The sequence below is a fragment of the Phoca vitulina genome, unplaced genomic scaffold (assembly GCF_004348235.1).
Source record: "Phoca vitulina isolate PV1807 unplaced genomic scaffold, GSC_HSeal_1.0 scaffold69, whole genome shotgun sequence".
Taxonomy (NCBI): domain Eukaryota; kingdom Metazoa; phylum Chordata; class Mammalia; order Carnivora; family Phocidae; genus Phoca; species Phoca vitulina.
Window position 1 is genome coordinate 6,412,771 of NW_022589772.1, and position 27,747 is coordinate 6,440,517.

The 27,747-nt window shown below is 42.9% G+C and overlaps 3 protein-coding genes across 4 annotated transcripts in view; 1 reads left to right on the top strand and 2 right to left on the bottom strand.

The window, feature by feature from the left end:
• The window catches only part of ATG4A (autophagy related 4A cysteine peptidase), a 55,762-nt gene extending 51,356 nt beyond the window's left edge, over positions 1 to 4,406 (bottom strand). The window contains exons 1-2 of the mRNA XM_032392748.1: positions 4,301 to 4,406; positions 1,820 to 2,116 (exon numbers count right to left, since the gene is read on the bottom strand). Of these exons, the coding sequence (XP_032248639.1) occupies positions 1,820 to 2,072 (253 nt within the window). The 5' untranslated portion in view covers positions 2,073 to 2,116; positions 4,301 to 4,406. The remainder of the gene's footprint in view (positions 1 to 1,819; positions 2,117 to 4,300) is intronic.
• PSMD10 (proteasome 26S subunit, non-ATPase 10) lies at positions 2,070 to 12,451 on the top strand. 2 transcript variants are annotated; one of them, XM_032392749.1, is made up of 5 exons: positions 2,070 to 2,243; positions 4,444 to 4,542; positions 5,415 to 5,561; positions 5,656 to 5,822; positions 8,026 to 12,451. In XM_032392749.1, the coding sequence occupies exons 1-5, from the start codon at positions 2,130 to 2,132 to the stop codon at positions 8,177 to 8,179; spliced, it is 681 nt and encodes a 226-aa protein (XP_032248640.1). In that variant the 5' UTR covers positions 2,070 to 2,129; the 3' UTR covers positions 8,180 to 12,451. The 2 variants fall into 2 exon arrangements, with proteins under 2 accessions (XP_032248640.1, XP_032248641.1); XM_032392750.1 differs by having other exon boundaries at positions 5,656 to 5,743.
• Positions 12,452 to 14,101: 1,650 nt separating this feature from the next.
• VSIG1 (V-set and immunoglobulin domain containing 1) overlaps positions 14,102 to 27,747 on the bottom strand; it is a 35,467-nt gene continuing 21,821 nt past the window's right edge. Inside the window, exons 4-8 of the mRNA XM_032392816.1 lie at positions 24,788 to 24,986; positions 19,854 to 20,009; positions 19,330 to 19,449; positions 15,829 to 15,982; positions 14,102 to 15,380 (exon numbers count right to left, since the gene is read on the bottom strand). Of these exons, the coding sequence (XP_032248707.1) occupies positions 15,095 to 15,380; positions 15,829 to 15,982; positions 19,330 to 19,449; positions 19,854 to 20,009; positions 24,788 to 24,986 (915 nt within the window). The 3' untranslated portion in view covers positions 14,102 to 15,094. The remainder of the gene's footprint in view (positions 15,381 to 15,828; positions 15,983 to 19,329; positions 19,450 to 19,853; positions 20,010 to 24,787; positions 24,987 to 27,747) is intronic.

Here is a 27,747-nt window from a genome sequence, read left to right on the forward strand (position 1 = left end):
TGCCATCGTGGAAAACAGTTTTGCAGTTTCACGAAAAGTTAAACATAAATTTGCCATATGTCCCAGTAATCCCACCCTTAGGTATCTACCAATAAGAAATGAAAACACAGGTCCACGGGCAGACTTGTACACAAATGTTCTTAGCAGCTAACATTAGTAGTAATAGCCAAAAATTGGAAACAACCTATCAACTACTGAGTAGACAGAAAAAGTGTGTTATATCCATAAAATAGAATACTGTTTGGAAATAAAAATTAATGAGGTACTGATACATGCTACAATATGGATGAACCTTAAAAATACCATGCTAAGTGAAAGAAGCCAGGCACAAAAGACCACATATTGTAAGATTTTATTTAGATGAAATGTCAAGAATATGCAACTTTATAGAGACAGAAGGTAGATTAGTCATTACCTGGGGCTGGGAGTGGGAACAAGGATTTAACTATAAATGAGCATGAAGGATCTTATTGGGGGAGTGAAAATGTTCTAAGACTGATTATGGTGATGGTTGCACCACTCAGTAAAGTTACTAAAAAATCATTTAATTATACATTTGAACTGAGTGAATTTTATGGTACATAAAATACATTTCAATAAAGCTGTTAAAAATAAGAAAAGAACAGTAGGGGAAACTGGGTGAAGGGTACACAGGAATTTTGTACTACCTTTGCGATTTTTCTATAAAGCTAAAGCTATTCGGAAATTTTAAAAATCAAATAAAAATTAACAAGAATATGCTCGTGGGTTGATATCAGTATTTGGCAGTACCTATCATTGTGAAAAGACATTTACAAAGATGAAATAAGAAAATCTCATTACAGATCAGCATTAACAGATGAACACTTGACATGATTTTTAAGATGGGGAACTCTGTGAGCCCCAATTAAATAAAATGTTATCCCCCCCAAAAGAATTCCATTATTTCTACTAGTAGTCCTGTATAACAAAAAAAAAAAAAAAAGTACTCAACTATTGTTTTATTTTGGATTTCATCAATAAACATTTGTTGAAATTTGTTTTCTCTCTTGTTATATAAGTGCCTATAAATTATCCGCAATTCTGCCTTTTGGCCTGCAACGCCTAAACTATTTACTATCTGGCGCTTCACAGAAAGTTTGCCAAGCCCTGCTCTACACCATAACAGGATAAATATAAACATAATCAGTCTCTTTCTTGAGTGTATTCTTATCATTACCTAGTTTTGGCATAAAGCCCTCTTGGATATGCCCTATAAAGGATAAGCCTTGCATCTCTTTGGGATTTCCATAAATAGAAACACTATTAGCTTAATATTTCTAGCAAAGCCTCGGTGTCATCATTATTATCATGACATTAAAGGGCCAACACCATACCACAGTATCAAGATGACTCTCATCAAGTTGTGATGTCACCAGGCCATGGACTCACCGAGGTCAATTAGATATCAAGTGGCTCCTATGGCCTCACACCCTGCCTTTGGCATCACCCTGGCACATCACCTTACTACGGAGTCATATGCTATCACTGCTGTGACAGAATTCTGCCCTGATGCCACTCCGCCGAGATGTCAGAATAATTAACCCCTACTTGTTTCCACTCCTTTGGCGGCGGCAGGGAGGGGGAGGGTAGCCGCCGCCACCCGCACGAGCCCAGGAGGTAGTCCTCAGCTCCTACTGTTGTCCCTTCCGCCTGCCACTGCAGGTCAGGGCCCCCGTGGGACAGGACCCTCAGGCTCCCATAACTCTCTTGCCAGGACCCCGCACCCGTTTCTCGCGGCCGACTCAATGGCCCAACAGCGACCACCCACCCCGGTTCCACACGAAGCCGCTCCCCGTACCTGACTCCATTCTCCAGCTGTCATCCTGGGCCAATTCCACCGGCCACTTGACTACGGCGGCCGCAAGGGACCCTGGGACCTGTAGTTCCGCGCTGCTAGGGGCAGAGTCGGAGAGAGCGGTAAAGGCGCCTCCCCGCCCAGAACCGCGCTCAAACTGCAACTCCCAGAGGCTCCCCGGGGTGGGAAAGAAGCAAAGGAACGAGGAAGACCAGTGATTGGTGGAACTCAGCCGGCTCTTTTGATTGGCAGTCATAGCTGGCGACGTGAGGCGGCAGTGGGTCGCGCTTCACGGAGATCCTGGGAAAGAGACATGGAGGGGTGTGTGTCTAACCTAATGGTCTGCAACCTGGCCTACAGCGGGAAGCTGGAGGAGTTGAAGGAGAGGATCCTGGCCGATAAATCCCTGGCTACTAGGACTGACCAGGTAAAGCAGCGCTGGGGCCTCTCCGCAGGCGGCGGCGTCGACGAGGCTCAGGGTGGCTGCCTGGCCTGGCCCAGGGGAGGCCGGTTCCGTAAGGGCCAGATCCCCGCCCCGGCCGCCCCATCCTTAGCTGGGGTTACCTCAGGACTCGGAATCGGGCGGCGGGAGCTAGCCCCGCAAACCTCAAATATTTTGGGGAGGAGGGGCGGTACTTAGCTCGCTGAATTTTGGATATTTCTAGAACGTTTACCGCGTTTCTCAGAAATGCCCAATCTTTGAGCTACCCGTGGAGGAAAGCTTTTTTTATTTTTTTTAATGGGTTTCTTTACTTTTTACTCGTCGTTTTATTCCATGAAACACGTGTAACCGAACGCCAGTTCTGTGCCAGGCAGTTTGCTGGGAGCTGGGGATACAGTCGAGTGGAAGAAGCAGACGTTAATAAAGTAACCCCAAATCACACGTCCGGTAACAAAGTGTGCTGACTACTCTGGAGAGAAGTTTACGTGGTGCTTTCAGAACACAGAATGGCAGGACCTGATTTAATCTCCCTTAAAAGAGCGAATGTTGTGATAATTGAAAAGGTTTTGCAGAGGAGGGAAGGTTGGTTAGATCTTGAAGGATGAGTGGGATTTTCCTGGGGCAGTGAACGGGCATTCCTAGGCAGAGGCAGAACAAAAGTGAATGGACTTTGGGAAGTGTTTCTGCTCAAAGGACCCTCATGCTTTCACCCCGAGTTTCTAGAAAGATTCACGGTGACCTCAGCAAGCCAACAAATATTTATAGATTGCATTCTTTATGACAGGTACCATGCTAAGCACTAAGCAATACAGTGTCAGGGATTTACAGATCTCCATTTTGTGTCTTTGGGAAGAGTAAAGTCAGGAGACTGACTCATGGGACTTTTCTTTATTGCTCAACCTGAAAATGGCTTTACCTTTACCTAATTTACCTTCATGATGGTCTGATAATATTTAATACTTGAAATTTAAGTTAATAATGTCAAATTAAGATTTAATAATCTATTCTTCATTGAGTCAGTGGAATAAAAAAGAGGGAAGCTATTCCAGGTCAAGCGACTTTAAGAACCCACGGTCATATGCAAATTACGGGCCTTGTATGGAGCCTGATTGAAACAAGCTAACTATTAAAAAACATTTGGGGGACAACTGGGGAAATCTGAATACCAACTTTTAGATGTTATCAAGGAGTTAGTGTTAATTTTGGTAGGTGTGATAATGGCCTCATAGCTCTGTTGGACAGCATCCTTATTCTTTAGATACTGAAATATTTAAGGATGAAAAATCATGATATTTAGGATTTGTTTTTAAAAACCTCATCGAGGAAATGAAGTGAGGCAAATATGGCAAAATATTAAATCTAGGTGATAGACATATGGGTTTCTGTTATAGTCTCTCTATTTTTATGTGTTTGAATTCTTTTGTAATAAAGTTTAAAATACCACTTTCTTTTCCATAGAGCTAAGAAGTACAGCTGTCACTGCAAAAAAAGAAATTCCCTTTGAGAAACACAGCTAACTCCTGGCTTATTAGCTTTTTAAAGTAATGTTGCTCTCTAATTTTGTGTGTGGTATGCTTTTTAAATGAATCTATAGATAATCTCAACTAGTTTTATGAACGTTTCTTTCCCATAAGGTTCATTCATTCTTTCCAGAACATCTGGAAATTTCAATGTCAGACGGGTTTATGGCCCAGTTTCACCATTTACTAGCTGTGTGACCTTGGACAAGTTGTTTAGCCTGAGGAGTCTTAGTTTCCTTATCTGGAAAATGGGGATAATGTCCACTGTGCAGGATCATGGAGATTAAATGAGACAATGACTGCAAAACTCCCAGCAGAGTGCCTGGCATAACAGTACATAAATAACGTCACAGTAAATAGCCAAAGGTCTATTTCTGCCAAAGCAGTGAAATCAGTCTCGTGCTCAACTGCTTTCAAGGCCGGATTCTGCCCAGAATTACATTCATCAATGGGTTCTCCCCCATGTTACTGAAACCTTGGTCTCTCTTACAATAGTAAGTAATATGGTGTAAGTTTACCTACCCGAGGATCCCGTGCTCTCCATTTCTTGTTCCCAAACTATAGGCTTGCTGGCCCCAGTATTAATCTTTTTTGGCATTCTTGCCTTCCTTCTTCTATTTCTCTTCAAGAATGTCGACCGTCTTGCTTCTCTGTTTCCCATGCAGGACAGCAGAACCGCGTTGCACTGGGCATGCTCAGCCGGACATACAGAAATTGTGGAATTCTTGCTGCAACTTGGAGTGCCAGTGAATGATAAAGATGATGTGAGTCCTAGGCAGAGTTGATAAAGGCCCGGTTATCTTTAAACTCCAGACTGGTGTTTACTGAGGACTGAGTATCAAGCTCACAAACAAAATTGTAATCTTTATGACTAGGCAGTTAGTTACAGCAGGGCCTTGGTGACCTCACACAGGTCTAGTGGGTGCATTATTTTAGAATGTTGGTTCTGCCACTCATACCCCATAATTTAAGGTTAACATGCAGATTAAGGCTACAAGACTACAAATCCTTTTTATTATGTTGGAAGGCTTTTTTTGTGTGAGCATTGCCTGAATACTCAGGGCCTGGGTATCCTTTTGTTGTTGTTACACAGAGATTTATTGTAATGGTATTGGTTATATTAAGATAAAACTTGGTGAAGAATAAGGATGGAAATGTTTTGTAGGCAAAGATGCCTTTTCAAGGATGCTCACTGAAGGAATATTTATAATAGCAAAGAAATAAAAACAATTCAGTGTAGGATTGGTTGAATACAGTAGGCGTAGCCATATTAATAAAATAATATGCAACCAATAAAGTCAAGAATCCAAAGGACAGAAAATTCTCACAACAAGGCAAGAAGTGGACATTGTGGGAAATGCAACTCACAGAACTTTATATCCTATAATCCCAATTGGAAAACACATTAGAATTACTCTTATATCATTATTTCTGTGTTACGGGATTATGGGTGGTTTGGCGTCCCTCCTATATACATCTACTTTCCAAATTTTCTGCAGTGTTAAATGAGGGGAAAAGAAGGTTATTTTTTTTTTTTAAATCATTCACACACAGCTCTTTGTAAACCCTACGTACATGTCAGCATTAATCCCTGTGCCTTCCCCCCTCTTTTTTGTACCCCCTACCTCTTTCATAGGCAGGTTGGTCTCCTCTTCATATTGCTGCTTCTGCCGGCCGGGATGAGATCGTAAAAGCCCTTCTGGGTAAAGGTGCTCAAGTGAATGCCATCAACCAAAATGGCTGTACCCCCCTACATTACGCAGCTTCCAAAAACAGGCACGAGGTAGGCTCCCGTTCCTTGGCTGCTCCTCTTGAGTTCCGAACCTGTACACAAACACAACTAGACGTCTGCATTGTTTTCTTCCCCGGGGTTCCAGATCGCTGTCATGTTACTGGAAGGCGGGGCTAATCCAGATGCTAAGGACCATTATGAGGCCACAGCAATGCACCGGGCGGCAGCCAAGGGTAACTTGAAGATGATTCATATCCTTCTGTACTACAAAGCATCCACAAATATCCAAGACACTGAGGGTAACACTCCTCTGTAAGTGACAAGTAGCAGTCATTTGTGCTCTCCTTGACATTAGCCTGCTTGCACTAATTCTCACACGTCGTTTCTTTTTTTTCTGCTTATAATCATAATACATGTGTATGAACACAAAAGTATAAGGATAAAAGTTAAAATTGCCTCTGTACTTTTCATATATTTCCTCCCATTCTTTTGTATGCAAATATGCATATTTAAAAAAGTTTTTTTGCAAAATTGGGATCATACTATGTATGTAATTATATCCTGTTCCTTTAACCTCATAGTATATTGTGAGCATTTTCCAATGTTATTAAATATTTTTTTTATTAAATGTTTTTAAAACATTTTTGAATGGCTATATACAATTCCATTTTATGGATGTGCCAGGATTTAATCATTCCTCTGTATTGTTTAAGCTTTTTTGAGTTTTCCATGAATATAAATCATGCTACATTGACCAAGTTTATACAAAAATCGTTGGCCATATTGTTGATTATTACCTTAGTATAGTCTCCTAGAAGTAGGACTGCTGAGTCAACGAATACACACATCTTGAGACTATTGCTATATATTGCCACATTGCTTCCAGAGGAGTTGCATCGCTGTACCCGCCCGACAGCAGGTTTGAGAATGCCTGTTACCCCCTCACCAACACGGAAAATAGCCTTCTGTTATATCAGACGTGGTATTTCAAGTTGTCATTTGCATTTTTTTATTATCAGCGAAGTGAAACATCTTTTAATGCCTCCAACTAATTAGATTTCTGCTCTAAATTAGAACCTTTTGTGTGTCCCTTTCTCTGCTTTCAGGGAATTAATTTATTTTTTGTGATTTTTTTTTTTAAGTGCACTTGACTTGACGTGCTAAAAATATTAGCTTGCTGTGTTAGTCGAAACTATTTTTTTCCCAGTTTGTCTTTTCATGTTCATTATTTTTTTTAAAGAACAGAAGTTTTTCAGCTTCTAAGTAGTCAGACCTATTAATCTTCCCTCATGACTGGAAAGTCCTTTCTCACCCTGAAATTAGTTAAATATTTACCTGTATTTTATTGTAGGTTTTTAAAACAAAAAACAAAAAACAAAGACATTGCATTGGTTTTGGTTGAGAGTTCCTGTTCTTCATGTAACTAGATCCATCTGGAATTGATTCATGCCTATGACCTGAGGCCATCCTCTGCCTTGGTATTTTTTTCTGCAGTACGTGGCTATTTTTCTTCCTTAGTGAGTGGTGACTTTTTTGAACCAGAAATTCTGAGTCTCCTTTTTAGTCTAAAGTGAGATTCAGTCTTTTTCAAGTATTGTTTTCTTAACTCTTCGTTTTAAAAATCTTTTCTTTAGTCCCAAGTGACTCTGTTTAGAAAGACTTGCCCATGCTAGCTCTTTTCTCCATAACAAGGAAGAAACCTAGGAGTCAGGCAGGACAGGGTCCCGGAAAGAGCCTAGGATTTGGGGATAGCTAGATGCTGTTTACTCAACTCAAACTCAGCCACTTAACCAACTATATTAAATACATACATTAAGTAACTTGGAGAAGTAACTTAACCTTCCCGAGCCTTAATTTTCGCACCTGTAATATGAGGATAATAATTCCTTCCTCACTAGATCGTTGTGAGGCTTAGATAACATGACAGGTAAAGCGCTTGATACCCTGCCTGATAAACCGTAAGTGCCTGCTGAGGTTTCCCCCTCAGTTACCGCCCAGCCCTGTCAACAAAGGTAAGGACTTCGACCTCTGCCACAATTTCAACTGTAGAGTGGGGATAATTACCACCATGTTAACTTACAAGGTGGATGTAAGGATCAAATGAGATAACAACACCTTTTAAACTGCTTTTCCAAAATTCTAACCACACAAATTGCTGTTAGCAGATTATGAGCTGGGGCTTTTCTAAATTATAGCCCCGAAGTATTGGGTGCCTTTGGGGCAGACTACTCTGATCTCCATAAAATATGGAAGCTGTTCTTAGGCTGGCATTTAGATCCCTTCTTCGATGGTTGTGTGTCCAGAATTACGATACGTGATCTGGTACCATAAGGCTGTTCCACGGAATTTTAGCTTACGAACAGTCTTTCCCATGCAAATCGATCTTTCCTTTCCTAACTAAATATTCTAATATTATACCACCTAGTAATATGCAGTTCAGACCACCTATCAGGAAATTCTCATTGTTACATAGAATCGGTAGGGAGTAATCAGTCTTTGTGGTCCTCAATTTCAGACACTTAGCCTGTGACGAGGAGAGAGTGGAAGAAGCGAAACTGCTGGTGTCCCAAGGAGCAAGCATTTACATTGAGAATAAAGAAGAAAAGACACCCCTGCAAGTGGCCAGAGGTGGTTTGGGTTTAATACTCAAGAGAATGGTGGAAGGTTAAGCAGCTTGGATGTATTCTTCCTGTGTATGTTTCTGTGGTTGTCCCCAGTGTCCTGGAAACTCATGTTCTTGTGCACAGTCCATCGTCTGTGAACAATGAAGTGTTTTCATCTTCAAAGTCTTATAAACGTGTCAAATATTGTTCCTGCTGAGGTCTTTGTTCTAAGCTTACAACTAGCTTGCCAGGCATTGAATAACTGTTGAGATTGTTCTACTCTTGTTGTATATTATGCCATACCGAATTTGGGTTAATTTTGAGTTAGTTGGTTCTGTGGCTTTGGTGCGTCTTTAGCACCCTCCCCTCTGAGGCAGAACAACCCCAATAGCACCACGCTGTTTGTCACATGTTTCTAAGTAGGTTCTTGAATGTTCCACTGTCCAGTTGAAACACATCCTAACTTGTCTCTCAAGCTCACTCAGAGGCCTATACCAAAAATTTCTGTTTTTTCAACAATACGCTTCGATCTTTTTGTTTTGGGAGGAATACATATATATTTTAAAGGACCAAATTTTCAGTTGGAGGCCATGCTATCCAAGTTTAGAATTCCTAAACACTAAAATAATGAAAAATAAGAGCCTGTGTATCCATGTATCTTTTTAATGAGCTCTTTCCCTCCAAAATAAAATGTATTGTTTTTAAAACAGAAGTTTTAAAGTACCTATATTAAGTCATCCTGTATTGGGAAGAAATGTCAAACTTGTTAACGTGATATGTAACAAAAATGTATTTTGATTTGTATTTCAGAAACAAAAAATAAAATGTTGCGAGAATCTCCCGGTTTCTCTTTCAAATCAGACATCCCATGTAAGCCTTAAAATCCTCCATAAAGACATTTCTCAGTTTTGCTAGCTCTAACGTCAATAAAATTAGCGAAGCTTGAGCTGCAGCTAAAATCTTTAAAAATAGTAATCTTCTGAATTGCTAATTAATTGTGAGCAAAGAAAATAAGTGTAACCTTGATCTCAATTTAGGGAAACAACGTAAATGATTGCTGTTGTCATAAAATCTAATGAACTCCAAGTGACTCCAAATTATTTTTTTAATTCGAATCTCATGCTGCAAATATTGCTTAAAATAAGTGATCCTAGTGAGCCCACAAACTTGCATTAATTGTGGGTCAGAGACTTAACCGCCAGTAGCTGAAATGAGTTCTGTAAACACAAATGGTGTCGTTGATAATGTAAAACCTTTACATAAATATTTTGGGTGCTGATCTTTACAAATGTTAATCAGGGAAGCATCTTCTTATGCAACTAAACGTTTGTTTATTGAATGCCAGGGTAGAATTGATGACAGGGGAAATAATTTCTTTCCAGTGGTTTTTAGCCGTGAACAGAGAGTAAAGTCGTATCTCATCTAATCGGGCCTGTTAGGTCCGAAGGCATTTACTCTTCATAAACACTGACTTTCTTATCTGAGGTAATCGGCTTTTTGGGTGTGAAAGAAAACTGATCTTAGTTCTTTAATAAGAAACAGATGAAACCAAGCCTCAGTTAATTTGTAGGCTACTGGCATTTTATAAATATCAACTATATATTATAAGGATATTAATGGCCTTGGATACTGATCAGATTGTTATCTGTTCATATAGGAAACCCAGTAGAGATGAAGGTGATTCAAGGTCAGCAGGTTTTACAGTTGCTTCCAAATGAACTCAAGAAAGATGAGAATTTCAGTTGTAAGCTTAACTGAATATAAGCTGAAAGATGCAGGTAAATAGGAACAGTGGGAAAAAAGTGTAAGTATCTCTTGGAGGGAATCCACAATTTGAGGGAGTTTCTGTGATACTCAGGGTAAATCAGCATTTTACTTCATAATCTTTGACTTAGCAGTTTAACCGAATGACCCCTGTGTTCCGATTTCCCCATTTCTTAACTCCGTCAACTACAGTGAGATCATGACATGGCTGTGTCTGCTGCTGTTTCCGTATCATGTCACGCTGTCGCGCCCCCAGGTCAGTCTGCGGGCAAGTGTGATACGGTGTGGGGGCTCTTTACTTTGGGTTCTGTGGCTCCAGTGTCACAGTTCTGACTGCCTGAAATTGCAGACGTTTGTATGTCCATTTTTCTGGGAAAAGGGTTCTTTCTGTAGCTTTCACCAGATTCTCAGAGGGATCTGTGACTCCCCAAAAGGTTAAGAATCTCTGGTCAAGAGAAAAAAAGAGTATTGAACCAATTAGCGGGGGATGTGGTTTTTACAACAGTATAGTTCTACCACACTATATAGTTCACAAACATTTATAATCCATTCTCCACTGCAGCCTTTAAGAAGGCAAAAAATCATCTCCCATGTTACAGTTGAGAAAATACCCAGAGCCAGAGGAATGGAGCTTTCCCGGATCCTGGTCCATTTTCTGTCTGCCTCTAGTCAAAAACTGGACCAAATGGAAAGTACTGTGGCATTTTGATGATAACCTGGTAGTTGTACACCTTCGCCCTCCCCCCCCACCTGCTTTTCTTTACTTTGGTGGTTTGTTTTTGGTTTCCTGCAACCTTCGGTAACATCTCTAAGCCTTTGTTTTGTTTTGTCTTGTTGAAACCAAAGCTTCAAAGACAAGATTATTGATTATTGATTGGTTTGAAGCTTTCATGAGACCCTCTGACCTGTTTTCCAGCACATAGACATTGTAAAACAATCTTTTATTACTACAACTTTGGGTTTGTTTCACTGATATTAATTTGTTGCTGTTGAAAGAGCATTACACTGGGATCTAGTCGACTCGGTATAATCTCAGGCAGATAGATTATTTTCTCTCAGGGAGTCTCCTCTGGGGATTGGGTGGGGATACATAGGAATGACGCAACTTTTTAAACGTTTACCCCTTCCTGTCTCCCCAACTAAGAAGGTAACTCTCTTATTATCTCCCCCCTCCACCCCATCAGAGTCAGGAGTGGGCCATTGTGTGTGTTATGACCCCCAACGTATGCTGCAGTTGAAAAAGGTTGAGTGCTATTCTCCCAAAGCCCCCTCCTAGCTCTTCTAGCTTTTCTTACTGAAAGCTCATCGAGCCCGAGTTACACAAAGGCCAGGGTAAGAGCTGCAAATAGGAACTTCCCAGTGTGTATTGGGGGTAGAGGTCACCTGGTACTCTGAAGGCCATTGGAGATATCAGTGCACGTGATTTCTTAGCTATTGGTCAAGAATCACTATGTTTTAGTCCCTTTTTCTCACAGAGAAAGGAGGCCTATAATTTGGAGGCCCTCCCCTGTGCAGTACAAATTCCAGCCTTCCTCGCCTGCTGTCAGTACACTACTGTTGATAACATGCAAGAAATTGTCATAGTTAGCGAGGCTGTAAACTCCTCAGGGACAAGAGGTAGCTCTAATTCTGCTCATCATTGTGTCACCGGCCACAGTACCTGGTTCATAGCAGCCGTTCAATCCATTAATACCCAACGGATGACTGAATAAACAGATGAATTTGAGGAGAATAAATACCTACAGCCAAAAAGCTGTTCTGTTGACTTTAGCATATCCCAGTTGCTAAGTACAGAAACAAAGAGCTGAGGGAAGTTCCTGGAAATCTTTTTGGGTAGTGAGAAGAGTGAATGGTTAAGAAACCTGGGATTTCATTGGGACCACCCACTTAAATTTTAACTCTCTATGGCAAAATAAATCCGGTAGTATCCTCTCTGAATGAGAATTACACTGAAATAATTTGAAGTTCAATCAGAATGTGTGGGTAATGATCTCTTCTATTACTTATTTTCTGATCCACCTTTGCTTGGTTCCCTTGCTGGAAAGCTCTTTAACATGAGCCCACTTTTCTGCCCAAGTAAACTTTAGTGAAAATTTTGTTACGCTTTCATATTTTACAGGGTCTCAGGCTTTATCACAAACAAATACATGGTATATTATGGATGTGCTACTAGAAAACTGAGGCGACCGAGATGAAACTCGCACTCACCCCGAGTGGCCTTACAAGTAGGTAGCGTAGCTGAAAACCCACATGGTTTGATGCGAGAAGACTCCTTTTCCCAGCAATAGCTCCCCTCGGGATTGTTCCGGTGCTTGAAATCCCACCATTTAGACTCTTTGGATTAAGGAATTCCCTGTGTTCAAGAGTCCTCTTTCAAAAGGTAAAATATTCTTAAAAAGAGAGCTCGCTCATTATCAATCCAAATGACATCACCGGATGATAAAACATCATGGTCACTAGACAAGAACAGGTCACACAACAACTGCTTTTTAAAATGGGGCCAAGGTTGGGGGGCTGGAGAGCCCAGTCCGTTGAGTGTCCAACTCTTGATTTCAGCTCAGGTCATGAGCTCAGGGTCCTGACATTGAGCCCCACATCCAGGCTCTGTGCTCAGCGGGGAGTCTGCTTGAAGATTCTTTCCCTCTGCCCCTTCCCCCCCACTCGCATGCATTCTCTCTCTCAAATAAATAGATAAAATCTGTAAAAAATAAATAAAGTGGTTGCAAGGGTAGAGGTAGGTCCTGAGCAATGAATTATGCCTGAGGGATGCAGAGCTGAGTGGGTCACTGAGCTAGTAGGTGCATGAGAATCCTGGGTGTTTGGAAACTAAGATGCCAGATGGCCAGGAAGGGCACTGAAAGGAGAGATCCAAAGATACCATTTCAGATTAACCTCGCCTACTTCCCAGCCTTGCCCAGCTAAGGTTTCTTCATGGGCAACATGTACTCTATATTTTTAAATCTGGACTTTCCCTTCCATTCCTGTCTGATTTCGGCTTAGCTTTCAGGCTATCGAGATCATTTTGAGTCCTACAACATAGTAATCATTCTCCCCAGGAGGAAGGCATCCACACATTTGTTAAGTGTCCCTTCTGTGTTTTTATCTAAGTCACTAGTTCTTAATCTTGGATTCAGGGAGTCTGTAATTTACCTAAAACTGTACATGACACTTTGTGTATATAAGCGTTTTTCTTATGGAGAGGGGGCCAGAGTTTTCAACAGATTTTCAAGGTGATCCTTGACCTCAAAAAAAGTTGAAAACCACTAAATCCAACTATTCATCAGTATTTTGACCAGAACAATGCTAATCAGGACAGAGTTCTGTAAGATCACCAAGAGTGACTTCCTTCCTGCTCAGCACTGATCCATCAGAAATTTGGGGGTACAGCTATTGAGTATTATATATTAGTCTCTCTTCTTGTGTTCTGCCTCTATTATAAAAGTGGAAGAGAAAAGTGAATTCCAGCTACTTTGGTGTTCTGGTGATTGAGATTTTTACACAGCTGGTGTTTAGTTTTTAATCTTTAAATATTAGATCATTCTCAAAACCTTCATCATTGTGCTTACTGGACCCATCAGACAATGTGTATCATAATATTGTATTTAATGTGAATGGAATTATAGATGCTCCAAAAAATCCCTACAATTGGCTGAAAATCGACACATCAAAGAAATTACCTACGTAAAACTTGTTATTTCTCTCCATGGCTCCAGAAGTGTAAATGTTAAGTTCAGTCTGCCTTAAAACCAATAAAGGCTCTACCTCAATTAGTGTATAGGTATGTTCTCTATATAAAGGGCTTCGCAGCTTAAGAAAATCCCCTACATGAAAATCGGGATGTGATATTAGAGAGTCATTACTTCATTTAAAAAAGATTCACCTTGGAGTCAGACACAAAACAAGTAGACTGTATGATCGCATTTAGACATAGGTCAAGAAAAGGCAAAGCTAATCTCTAATGACAGAAAGCAAATCAGTGGTTGCCTAGGGCCGGAGTGACGGTGGGATTGCACAGAGGGGCACAGGAAACACTTTGGATTGATGGAAATGCTCTATTTAAACTGGTGGTTTCATGGGCGTATACGTCTGTCAAAACTCATCAAATGGTACACTTGAAATGGGTGTGCTTTATTGTATGTGAAGTATATGTCAATAATGTTAATAAAAGATTTACCTTAGGATCATTCAAATACGATTTTATTGAGTATTTATTGAGCCTCAAAATACAATTTAAAATCTGATTACACAAATGAAAAAGTCTACCTATAAATTTCTTCAAGGTGGAATGTGGGGAAAATATGATCAATGGGAAAAACCTTCTAGCATGTTAGTTAATATTTAGCATTTATACACGAATGGTATGTATTAATGTGGAATATCTCACCAGTGAAACAGATTAAATGATTAGTTCAGATTATCTAAAACAGATCTTAAGTGTTCATTTAGAACACTTACCTCATTCTGGCCCTTCTAAAGTAGACAGCATCAGACATAGTGATAACATCTCATTAAAAGCTAAATTGTACATCACCCATGATATCAACATTTTGTGGTCACCGAAGGAACATGTTATTTGGAATTGTTTGCTTGTACATTATCTTGCATTTAAAAATTAGGTCATTTAAGAATTTTGCTATGCTCAAGCAAACCCTATGGCAGGGTGGTTCCTTGGGAAATCTAATATGATAATTTTAATTTTAATATTTTAAATAGGTACCCATTTTAATATGTACCCTCTACATATTCTCCTCTGGGATTTTTGGGGATTCCCCCCCCCCCAATCTCTGAGAGAATGCTGGCAAATTCTTGTCTTCGTGGCCAGTGTGAAAATGAATTAGGGAAGCCCTGACCAACTGATCTTAGGAGTAACATTGAATCCAATTAATGCCACCTTGTCATGTGTGCATGCGGAATGTAACAGAGTAGCTGAAAACAGAGAAATAAGATTTTCCAAAGTACAATGGAGATATTGCTGCAAAACGCTTTCAACCGAATTAGAAATCACTTGCTTTGTCATTAGTCATGCTTGCGTGTTAGTGTAAGTAACACAGGAACCCGTGCATTTATCTTGACCTGTTTATTTTGGATCGATGGTAGGAGCACCTTGTTAGAAGAGGGCAGGTCAGAAGAAAGGGACGTGGTGGGAGATTGATTAGGGCAACTCCAAATGCCAGTAATGGGTTCCTTACTGATGAACGCTGTACTTAGGCTAGCAGCCTATGGCTTATTCATTCCCTTTTCCCTGTCACACAAGGGCTCCATTACAATCCTGGGCTCGGGCTCAGACTCCGGCTCGGGCTTGGGCTCGGGCTCCAGCTCCATCTCGAGCTCAGGCACCAGGACAGGCTGTGGGGCGGGCTCGGGGGTAGGCTCGTGATCTGGCCCCAGGATGGTATCGGGGTCATTCTCCCGGCCAGAAGGTGGCAGAGTGGCTTCTAGTTGGAGAACGTGTTCGGCTGGCATTGCCTCGAGCTCTGTACTCTGGTTTATCTTTGTCATTGGTCTGCAGGAAGAAGGCCCAGGGAAGAACGAGTTAGGGTTCAGCATTTCACGCGGAGCCCTAGGCTCTGTAGCTTCAGTGACCACAGGTTCCAATCTGTTCAGGACCTCTGTGATGTCTGAGATTCTGACTCACTGTCACACCACGCGTTCGTCTTCGCTCCCGACCAGAGAGGTTAGGTCTCGACCAGAGAATGAGAGTCCGAGAGAGAAAAACTAGGGTCCCAAAGCTGGTTAAAGGAGTTGAGAGACATAGAGCTTAGAGCAGAGTCTGGCACATGGTGGTCGGGAGCTGGTAGCTGCCGCCACCCGTCGTTTCTAGAAGCAGTGAGGGGAGTGGAAAGACACCTCTGATATGTTGGTCTAAAGGGGGCACTGAGGAAGAGCTGGTGGATAGAGCTGCGCCCGACAAATGTCAGCGTTCAAGTAAAGACAACAAAGTAAGATCTTACTCGAGTTCTGTGCTGGTTTTTGAATTTCTCTTCCTCTCCTTCCCCTTTGCCTTGGCCTTTGCCTTGCTCCTTGCGAAGCACACAACAGAGATGATAATGGCAGCACCCACTAGGGTACCCACCAGCGCCCCAACAATGATTCCAACTTCCGGATCTAGAAGAAACAAGCAGCTGGTTGGTAAAGTGGAACATACTGTCTGCCCCACACGTGTGCATTTGTGACCAGTGTGGGATATCTGGAGCCCTCATACGGTGGGGGAAATGACTTGTATAGGCTGGAAACCCCTAGAACTCTTGCCAGTTGGACTCACCCTGGCTCAACTGTGGAGCTCACCCATTCGCACTGATACACATAAAGAAGACATATGCCAACTTGGGGGAGGGGGGCGCGGGGCTCTCTTTCAAAACAGGGCTGAGGGAAGTGAGTCTTCAAGGGGCCTCTGCTTGACCAATGAAAGAGACCCCACAGAGCTACAATCTGGTAACCAGAGAAAGGACTTCTGATACAGGCAGGGACATTTCACTAGGCTTATGCGGAGCATAGGTGAAGTAGGTCCCTATAAACCTCTCCCTCGGATGCCATGCTCACCAAGGAGCCTCAGGCATTCTGGCCACTGGAAAAGGATATGCCCATTTCCATAAACAGGCATCTGGTCTATTCGATCAGTCTTTGGAAAAACTCAGCAAATGTGTGATGATCCAGCTGAGCACCAGACCTTCCGCTGTCCCTGGGAGACCTTGCCTGAGTTCCGGTGGGCCCATCCCCACCTGCCTCCCTTCAAATAAGGCTGGACATTTTATATTTTGAGATGAGAGGCTAGTTGAGTTGCCTGGTCATTCTTTCAACTTTTTATGATTAAAGGAATCTGTGTGCACGATTTGGAAAGTCTACTAGACTTCTAGCAAAGATGCAGCAGTCCCCGTCCCCGCTCCTCCCCGTCTTTGTGTCCCATTCTCTAGAGGCAACCACTCTTAACTCTTTTCTTTTTTTTAATCATCTGGTATTTGCCCCCATGTTTCTATTGTGCTTGTTTTAACTTTCCAATTTTTGGGGCGCCTGGGTGGCTCAGTTGATTAAGCAACTGCCTTCGGCTCAGGTCATGATCTTAGGGTCCTGGGATCGAGCCCCACATCGGGCTCCCTGCTCAGCAGGAAGCCTGCTTCTCCCTTTCCCACTCCCCCTGCTTGTGTTCCCTCTCTCGCTGTCTCTCTCTCTCTGTCAAATAAATAAATAAAATCTTTAAAAAAAAAAAAAAGACTGTTTAACTTTCCAATTTTTGTCATTTTTTTTTGATGACTTCCTCCCCTGGAACGGTGGAGATTGTCTTCTTACTCCACCCCACTCACACGTTCTGATATAAGCCATAGCACAAATTGTAGTGACATCAAAGTTCACAGGATTATGACCAGGTAAATATCATTCACAGCTGCAGAACATCATACATCCTATGATTCTTGGTTTTTATTTAAGATTTTTTTTTTAAATGGGCTCCACGCTGGGAGCCCAACTTGGCACTTGAACTCACAACCCTGAGACTGAGACCTGAGCCGAGATCAAGAGTCAAACGCTTAACCAACTGAGCCACCCAGGCGCCCCCATATTATTATTCCTGTACATTTAAAATTTTTCTTTGAGGTTAATAATTGCCTCATTTGGGGATTTTTTTAAATGTATAACTAGTAACCCCCAACATTTCCACCCAAACCGTCAAAACTCCTTTCAGTAGATTTAAACGCATCAGATAATCTATTGGTTTCTTATGATTTTTTCCCTTGGAGACATCCCTTCTGGAACCCTCCACCCTCCTCCCCCAGCATGGACTGGTTGCCCTCCTAAGCCTGCTGCTGTAGTGTCATCATCCGTCAGCTGCCTTTCACCTTCATCCCTGTTTTATAGATAAAGAAACAGGCTTTGCAAATCCTTTCAAGATCCAGCTCAAAGAGCACTTTGTCAATACAGCTGGCCCTGGCTTTATAAACATAATTAATTGTTTCTTCTTTAGGGTCCTAGAGATCCTGTACAGATGGCTATTCTAGCATTTAACACATTTTACTGTTTGTCCCTCTAGCTAAACTGTGAGTTCCTTGAGTGTAAGACATAGACCTTATTAATCTCTGTATCTGCATCATCTGTAATAGTTCCTGGCATAGAGTAGATATCAAATTAAGGTTTGAAGGAGGGAGACAGGGAAGCAGGTGGGAAGGGAGGGAGGGAGGGAGGCAGGCAGGCAAGCAGGCAACCAAGTGCCAGCATCATTTAAAAAGAGTATTTGGGCGGAAGCAAGGCTCAAATACAACTCCTGAGTCTCTACAGGTACAGTATAACTACTGGAAAGGCAAAATGGAACTGCGGAAGATACAGAGAGAGACAGCAGAAATGATCAAGGGACTAGGGGGAGAATGAGACCACAGACGAAGACCCAAAAGACATCTCTTCACCTTTGAACAGAAATTAGGTGAATGAAGAAGCAGCCTGGAATTGGAAAATGTTTGATTCAGGACAAGTGAAAGGAAGAAAGCTTAGCTTCCTAGGAGAGCGATGGTCCAAGGGAACTGGCCACCTGGATACAGTATGTATTAGTCACAGATTCAAAGTGAGTTAGGAATAATGAATAGATGACATGATCCTAAGTGTTATTAAGGGATCATTCAAAGGTGTGGCAAGAGGCGCCTGGGTGGCTCCGTCAGTTAAGCATCTGCCTTGGGCTCAGCCCCACAATGGGCTCCTAGCTCAGCGGGGAGCCTGCATCTCCCTCTGCCTGCCGCTCCCCCTGCTTGTGCTCTCTCCCTCCCTCTCTCTGACAAATAAATGAAATCTTTAGAAAAAATAAAAAATAAGGCAACCTGGCCCTGCTAGTCACTACCTGGGTAACCTTGGGAAAGTCACTTATCTCCTTGAGTTTCAGTTTCCTTTTCAGCAAAATGAGGCTAACAATATATTGTGCCTCCTAGACAGGGTGGTCGGAGGATTGAGTGAGATAATGCTCACTGCACCTGGCCACGTGCCTGGCACATAATTTGTGCTCCACAGATATTAGCTACTGTGGTTGTAGGTACAAGTGTTATTATTACTACTATTATTAGAGGCAGATCTTAACAAATTGCAGAAGAACTGGAAAGTCTGTGAGCTCCATGTTCAACATAGATTGCCGGTTTCCCCTGGATTCACCAACAGCATCACAAAGAAAATCCAGCCTATTACTATCCATGGGGCTGCTGTTTTATTTATTAAATAGTAATACCTACTTTTTAGAAATTTCGTGAGGGATAAACAAAAGTTTTGTAAATGCTTTGGGGCAGTATATGGCACATATTAAGTATCATGTAAGCGTTTAGATATTAGGATGATAATAATTCAGCATATCAACCTATAAACAAACCACCAAAATCACCAGAGAGGCAGGAAGGACTAAGCAGGGATCCTAATTAATTCACTTGGTTGGCAGGCGCAGGATACTTGACTTAAGGAGAAAGTGCGTTAAAGTTGGATGATCAACTCACGGGAAGAAGTTAGATCAATTTCACAGGAACTGTTGCCAAGGTTGTTGCTAGCCGTGCACTGGTAATAACCTTGTTCAAAACTGGTCAGATTTCCAATAACCAAAGTCCCAGTGGCTGGGTCTGTCAAAAACAGGATATAGACTTTTGAAATCTCTTATGGAGGGTACAGATCATGTCATCATAGCCGAATCACTCCGTGCCCACCCACTCCCTCACATTGGCCTCCCTTTCTTGAGCTGTCCAGGGTCCCGCTAGACCCCTCAGGACTCTTCCAAAGGTAGTCCACCTGGGACCATGCCTCTTCCCTCCAAATCCACCACCTCTAAGTGAGCCAGAAACAGGCTTGACTACTAGAGGTTGGGGGTAAGACCAGACCACAGTCACCTTGCTAGGAGATCTGCTTTTTCCCTCCCCTTCCCAGAAGACTGAGCTCTAAAGACGAGCAACCAGCCACACACACGTGCCATCCGTCAGCCAACCACACACACCAGGCCTTGCCAGGGGCTGCAGTGGGCTGGACTTACTGAAGTTTCCTTTCACTGGGATGATGTCTCCACCTTCGAGTCTATACCAGTAGTACACAGGGGAAGGTGTCCCAAGCACAGAGAGGCAGGAAAGAGATATCGGATGGCCAGTTTCTGGGACTCCTTGGATGCTGCAAAAGGGCTTAGACGGTTTGACTGTAAGGCAATGACACAGAGTAAAAATGCTGCAGGGGAAGTTGAAACCTGTCACAATCAGCAGCCACTCCCTACTGTCATTTTGTAGACTACCGTGCTGGGCGCTCAGTTTTGAAAGCTTTATGAACTTCCTGTGACCGTTTTCCGATTGTACCGCCAGGTGGGAGTAGAGCACTTCAGGTTCAAGGACCTGCCAGGCACCCGGCCATTAAGATTCTAGCGGCATCTCTTCCTCTTCCGTCTGCCTCCCTCCCCAGATTCATGACCATGAATTTCCGCATTGTGTCTTAAAATACGCCTTTATTAAGACAGCCAAATGGAAGCAAACGCTAAATGACTAAAGACACAGTTTATACATTTGAAGCCCAGTTTTAAGGGAAAAATAGAACCTTTAGATACTTTGAGATTAAGTTGTTATTTATTCTTTTTACAACCTTTGTTTTGTCAATGCTGTATCTTTCCTTTCCTTCAGGAATCACGTTTGGGCATTTATATCTCTGGGGGTGGGTGACCCAAAATTACTGGAGGGTCTGAATTGGCCTGCGTCCCTCATTGGTCGGGGAAGCCCATTTTGGAAGGGGTGTGCTATGCAATGCTGAAATCTTTACTCATCTTTCACCCCTTCTGTGTGCCTGGCACGGCACTAGGCACCGGAAATGCCCAAGTAATGTCTGAAGTGGCGTGGGGGGAGTAGTGGGAGATGAGGCCAGAGAGCTGCAGAAGCTACAGCTTGGAGGGCTTTGTATTTCATGTATTTTACACAGACGGCAAGGAGGACCAAGGAAGGAATTTAAGTAGGGGAAGGATGGTGGTCATTTTTAATGCTTTAGACGGTTGGCTCGCACTCTGGGGGTGCCCGAACCAAGGGAGAGGAGGGGGCAGAATCAAAAGGTCTCAAGGAAGTAGAATCGATGGGACTTGGTGGCCAAACGAATAGGGGGCATGAGGAAGAGGGCACAGGCGGTGATGGCTCCCAGGTTTCTGACTTGGACAGCTGGGCTTAGCCCCAGATAAACAGGGGAGGGGCAGGTTTTCTGGGATGGAGGGAGGAGGAGAAAGGGACAATGATACCGTTATTTGGGGACATACTGAGTCTTAGCTGTTTATGAAACATCTCTGTGGGAGGGGTCCTGTGGGAAACCGAGGATCTGGATCTCCTCATTCGTCTTACTGCTCACAGCTTGTCCTAAGCCTCGTGTTACATATAGATAATAATCTGAATTTCAGTACTTACCACCTCACCTTGCTTGTCTTAACTTAGGCGTAAAACCCTTTGGAGGCAGCAGTGAAGAGCACAGCGTTGGATCCACACAGACCACTCTCTGCAGCTTTACTCTGGGTGTGTTTAGGCAAGTACCCTCACCCACCCAAACCTCAGCTGACTCATCTGTATAAATGTGAACAAGAGACCGTCTGGCCTCTGACTAATCCAAACATACTGAATTTAGATAAATAAAATGGTGTCTGTAGTGCCTCGCACATGGAATTGCTCTTGGCCATGGGCAGGACTAATTTCTACTGCCACATTGTATAGTTTTCTACTGAAGTTAATCTTCCAGGCTCAGACTCCAACCCACTGTACACAGGAGTGAGGAGATGGAGACGGCAACTCTCTGAAAGCCTGCACCATTGCTATCTTTTAAACAGGTGGTTTTAAATTAAAATAAGTATTTTTCAGGACACCTGGGCGGCTCAGTCGGTTAAGCGTCTGCCTTCGGCTCAGGTCACGATCCCAGGGTCCTGGGATCGGGCCCCGCATCGGGCTCCCTGCTCCGCGGGGAGCCTGCTTCTCCCTCTGCCTCTGCCTGCCGCTCCCCGTGCTTGTGCTCTCTCTGACAACTAAATAAATAAGATCTTTTAAAAAATTAAGTATTTTTCCCTTTAGCTCTTTATTCTCTTTTCCTTACCATTGATTTTCTCGGATGGGGACATCTCATTCGATTTGCTTCCCCTAAGCTAGGCTATTTAACCGGAAGTCCATTGCAAGCATCACTAGATTTAGATACGGCCTGTTTAAAACCATGATGACTTGATGGCCTTTACAGAATTTTGAACAGAAAATTAAATGGGGGTATTTCTAGAGCCCAGAATCAACCCCAGATAGGCTTTTTTCCCCCTGAACACAGTTTCCTCCCTTTATTTTTTATTAACAAAACACTTAGCGAATCACTTTGAACCACGTCCCAAACCTATATATTTTCTACAACTACTGAATCAGGATTGAATTGACATTTCATCCAGCTAACGACCCCAGTAGAACTTTGATGTTTTACTGGCAAAGCCATTGATCTACCATTTAGCATTATTGCTTTCAGCAGAATGGGGGTGGGAGGGAGAGGCTCACCGCAGAAAAATCAATGAAAATGAAAATGCTTCATTGCCCAAGCCTTCCCTCTATTCATCATTTTCTTTTTAGGTGCCAAATCGCAGAAGGAATATGATGCTCATTCCAAACACATACAAAATAATTATTCAAACTTCTACCTGGGTATTTTTCAGAGATGCATTTTCCAAGGCTGTCATACCTAATGGAAGCCTCTCAAATGAACGGTCATCCAAACCACCTGGGCCTTTGCTCATAGCTGTTTCCTTTACCTAAGTCATGCCCTGCCACCTCAGCCCCTATTCTCAAAACTTTTAGAGGGCTGAAACCCCATCTTTTACATCTTTCCATCTCCGTTGTGTGGCACTGTAACCAGATGTGTGTTCAGGATCCGTTGAATGAATTTATGCATGAGGGAGTGGGATCTACGTCCATCACTGTGTCATGGAATGTCTCTGGGCAATGCATTGCTAGGAAGCGTGGTCACTAAGGAAATATCAACACCTCTCCCCACAGTTAGCCTCCCTTACCCCCCGCCCCCACTATGCCCCAACCCTCAGTCAGGGCAAGCAGGACAGAAACTCATAGGCCATAGAACTTGAGAACTGCAAACAGCCTCTGCAATTTTTTGAGAAAATTATCAGTCTCAAGATTTCCAGAAAGCATGTATCTGTACAAGACCTTGGTTCTTACCCCAACTAATAAAAATAGAATTCTTGAGAGTTCCCAAACAAGATAATCCACAGATTCTTCTGCCTTTTACCTTGCCTGGATCCTGGATGCTTAAGGAAAAGTCATGACACAGTCATTGCAGGAACAACGGACCCAAAGACTCATGGGAAAGCAACTTGAAGAGGAAATGACTCTCAACTTCTTAGGATTCTCTGAGCTTTAAACTTAAGAATATTAACCTTCCTGTCTAAATTTAGCTCAGAGATAAAGAGGCTTGGTTTGGACAACCCAGAGCCAGGGAGCAGCAGGAAACCATGAGAGGACTAATCCCTCAAATGCTTTTAATGTGGAATCTCTAGTCTATCGTTTGATCCTCCTAACAAACTTGTGAAGACAGGGCAGGAATTACAACTCCATCTCAAAATGGCCAGAGAAAAGTGGACTGACAGGCCCGAGGCCACTGAGTAGCAAAGTACGAACTAGAACCTAAGCCTTTGGACTCCTAGCATCTGCGCTTCACTGTTTAGTTCCCAGGTAAATGACCAGTCTTCCAAATTGGAACATCAACTCTCCCAGGAAAGGGTTTGTGTGTAATTCTCTTGTCTTCTTCCTGTACCCCAATACCTAGCATGAGGCTCAGCAAAATAAAGGCACGATTGAGCTACCCCACTCTTAAAACTCAGCTCCTGATTACCTTTCCCTCCTTTCCAGATGAGGTTAACTACCAAACCTCATCTGGGGCGTCACCCAGGAGGCAAGCTCAGACAACTCTGGATGGTTCTCCTAGGTGTGCACCTTTTACTAATTGCTGCTTTTCCAAGCCAGTCAATTTTCAAGTCACTGGTTTGATCTAGTTCCTCCTCTCCTGTGATGGATGTACACAGCTTGAAAGGAACAATGACTAGATTGGCTCCATTTGGGATCACTTAGAAATGGGAGAGCCCTCAGCTCAACTGGTTAATTGGTGAGGGTTGACAACTCTTTCCTCTCTCCCTTCAGTACTTCTGAAGGCCTGCAGACAAGACCTTGCTAGGCCTCCAGACAGGAGCAAAGCTCCCATTGTCCTCTCAGAGATTGGAAGGAGAGCTAGACATCCCCCAAAACTGTGAACTCTCCAAGAGCAGAAACCATGCCTCCATCATTGTAAACTTCATGGCTCCTGGCACAAAATAGGAAGCACTCAGTAAATACTGTATAAACGAACCACTCCAGGTGCATTTGAAAATCAGATATGACTTGCCGAATGTCACATAATGAATATCTGTGCCCATATTCTCAACTCTGGCTTAACCTGTGGTCCTTTTTCCAGATAGTGCTAATGTTTTTAAAAGGGACCCTCCTGCCTTTACTCAAAAGAATGATTTCATGGTGGGAATTGTGGCTGGCTTAGGAGAGATCATAAATAGACAGTGATCTCCCCCAGGTAGGACTGGCTCTAATCAGAGGTTCCCTCCAGTTGCTAGTGATCATTTAGTGGGGATGGTATGTCGTCCCATCTGTCCTCATTCCACCCTTCAGAGACATGGATCCCCGGGGGTTGGGTCATCTGCTGTCATTTTGGCAGCACTTTTGGTTTGGCAATTGTTTCAACATGTTTTGTGAGTGATTTCTCAGTGTTACTCTAAGGGTTGGGTTGGTGGTGTGTCTCTATTTCCCCAACAAGAAAAGGAGCAGAGAGGATATTTACCCCCTGGGACTTAATTAGCACCATAACTCACTGCCCTGGCTCATTGAAGGTCCTAAGTTGTTCCAAGAAGAGAAAAAAAAAAAAAATTGCCCATACCTAACACATTGACTTGGAGGATGCCTTGATTTTTTCCGACAAAGTCAGGGGGGTTGTTAACATCACAGATGTAGACACCACTATCTGCTGGTTGCATATGCGAAATGGTGATAGATGCGTTATCTGGATCGTTGGACCCTACAATTCGATCTTTAAATTGCCCGATGGCTACAGCTTGTCCACCTTCAGAATAGTAAATCTAGGACAGAAAAATGGCAGAAATGAGAACTGGAGAGTGTCCAGGGCTAAGATAAGCTACCCGGAAGCACCCTCCATCCGACATTACCTTTGTTGGCAAGAGGCAACATTCCTACCCACCCCCTCCCGCACAGAACAGATCCCATGGCAAAGGGGGGAGTCTCAATTCAGTGGGGTGCTTTAGCTTTCTCACAGCTGTGCACAACCACCTCCTCATGTGAGCTCACAGCCCTTCTGTGATGTCATCAGAGCAGGGACGTGTGCCGATCTTAGAGATGATAAACAGCTGGAGCTGACAGGGTTCAACTGCTAAGCTTAGGCTAGATCAAGATGCTCACCTGAGGAGTCTACCCGGAGGAAACTCACTGTATAAAACACAAATGCCTGTGGGAAAGCCAAAACCATCATTTTTAACCCCACTTTATAAACTTTTTTTTTTTTTTAATTTACTCAGTGGGACTACGGGACTATTCAGTTTCCCTAAGAGTTAGAATATTCGTACTCCTTTCATACACACCTACTCCTCTGGATAAGCAAACTCGGGTTTATCCTGTTTGTTAGAAGAGTCACATTTCAGAGCAGAGAGGCCCCTGAGAAATCATTTGGTCCCATCCCCTCATAGTGGCCTAGGAAATGCTTCGTCAATGGCGGCTCCTCCCTTTCTCCCCATGTGGCAGGGGGCAGAACTGGAATTATTCTTTCATTTAGACAAATAAGGGCCCTCAAATCCAGAACGATTAAATGACTCATCCAAAGTCACAGGCTTCATTTATTATTACTATGATTTACCACACTCGAGGAAGATCTGGGCTCTAGTCCCATCTCTAGTAAAGATTATGAATAGTTAGATCATAATGGCAACTGTGGGAGCAGCATGGTGAGGTGGAAAGAGGCCTGGTCTAGGAGTCAGATGACCTGGGTTTTAGCCACAGCTCTGCCTCTGACTGTGACATAGGGAAGGTGGGGCCGCCGGTCATGCCTCCATGGCGACCTGCTTTGTGGTGAGAAATAATGTGATTTAAACTCTCCAACCTTTCGTTTCCACATCTGAATGAGGAGCCAGAGCAATGTCCTCCAAATTGAGATGTATTCCCCAGGTATAGGCACATAAGCTGATTTTAGGTGGTACATAAATGAAAACTTACTAGAAAGACACATATCTTGCATATCGCATCTGTGACTTCATGGATATTATTGCTTAGGGTGACACTAAGATAGATATTTAAAAAATTTTTTAAAACCAAGTCACTATAGAAAATGACATTAAATAATACTGCTGGTGACACACAATTATGACAAAAATCGTAAAGATGAGACATAAAGGACTGAAGCTTGGAAATCACTGGACTAGGTGATCCCTGAGGTTTCTTCATCATACACACACATCCTACACACTTTGTTAGTTTCATATAAATGTGTGTCATTCAAGTGATGGTTTATTTTTTAATAAACTGGTATCGCCCTAGTCCAGTGGAACTAATTAATGTTTTCATAAAATCTACTAAAAGGGTCTTATTCATTTAATTCACTCTCCTTACTTTCTAGTGGAAGCTGAAGCCCAGAGAGGTTAAAAAAAAAAAAAAAAAGACACACACACAAAGTTAAGTGAGGAAAGGTCTAGAACCTGGTTCTTCTAACTCCTTGTCCGGTGCTCTTTACCTTAATAGGATAATGAGAGAGGAAAGGCAATCAACAAACCAAAAGATATGATCAAGATAAATTCAGAAATATTCTCCTTCAAATCGAAAGCCAATATAGTTTTAAACGAAAGCAGAAAGGTAGATTCTGAGGGAAAATTCAAAGACCATATTTAAGGAGAAAAAACTTGTCTCTCTCCTCCGGTTGTCTAACATCAACTAGCTTTCTTTCCTGCCCCAAATGAGCCATTTATAATTCAATTTGTCCATTCACACCTACTGAAATCACCAACATTTGCCCCAAAGGGGTCTTGTTGGACTTATAAACTGGAAAGCCAATGTTAACTGAAGGTATTCAAGGGGTCCAGGAGGAGGTTCAGCTGGTCAGAGGTCTATTGCCTTCCTCTGAGTTGACACCCAAGCTATTGGGCTTTCCATTTCACTAGCCAGCATGGGGCTTATTTACTTGCTAATCAACAATCTGAGGCCCTGTGAACTCTTACCTGGAACACAGCCTGCAGGCCATCCAGGAAGCCCTTTTACAATGTAGACATCTGGCTGCTTCCCCTGCTCCCAGGAAGACTGGGGATAAGTCAGCCTGTTTTATGCTGAGGCTCGGCGACATCACAATGAGATACATCAGTCCTGCCTACGGCCCACAGTGAGTGCCAGAGGGTCTGGGAGAAAAGACCTTGTTTCTGCCCAGAGCAGGGAACCAAGAGAGTGTGTGTTTTAGGCCAGGACTAGAACATGCAAAGAAGCCACTGTAAAAGTCTCACCTTTGGTCATGAATCCAGGTGAAATGAGCAGATAAGTTATGAGGCTCTGGACTTGTAACTTCCCTCTAAAAAGGACCCTTCCCATCCCTTCTACCCTCACTCCTCACACCGTCCCCTCATATATCTTGCCCTCTCACAAATAATACTGAAGGGTGTCAGGGATAGGAATGGAGCTAAAGAGGGATAGCAATGGACACCTAAAAGGGAAAGGCCTAGGCCTGAGAAGGAAAGTCCCCAGGGCTAGCCAGTGGCCAGACACACAGATGGAGGGACTTTCTGTTAGGGGAAGTCCAAGCTGTCACACTGTCCTTGTAAAGAAAAAAAAAATAGAAATGTTTTCCTGAAA

Excerpts from the sequence above, each read along its gene's own strand:
- PSMD10 (XM_032392749.1), top strand. The coding sequence starts at position 2,130 with ATGGAGGGGTGTGTGTCTAACCTAATGGTCTGCAACCTGGCCTACAGC. Across the intron at positions 2,244-4,443 it reads TGGCTACTAGGACTGACCAG|GACAGCAGAACCGCGTTGCA; the intron begins GTAAAGCAGCGC and ends TTTCCCATGCAG. Across the intron at positions 5,562-5,655 it reads CTTCCAAAAACAGGCACGAG|ATCGCTGTCATGTTACTGGA; the intron begins GTAGGCTCCCGT and ends CCGGGGTTCCAG.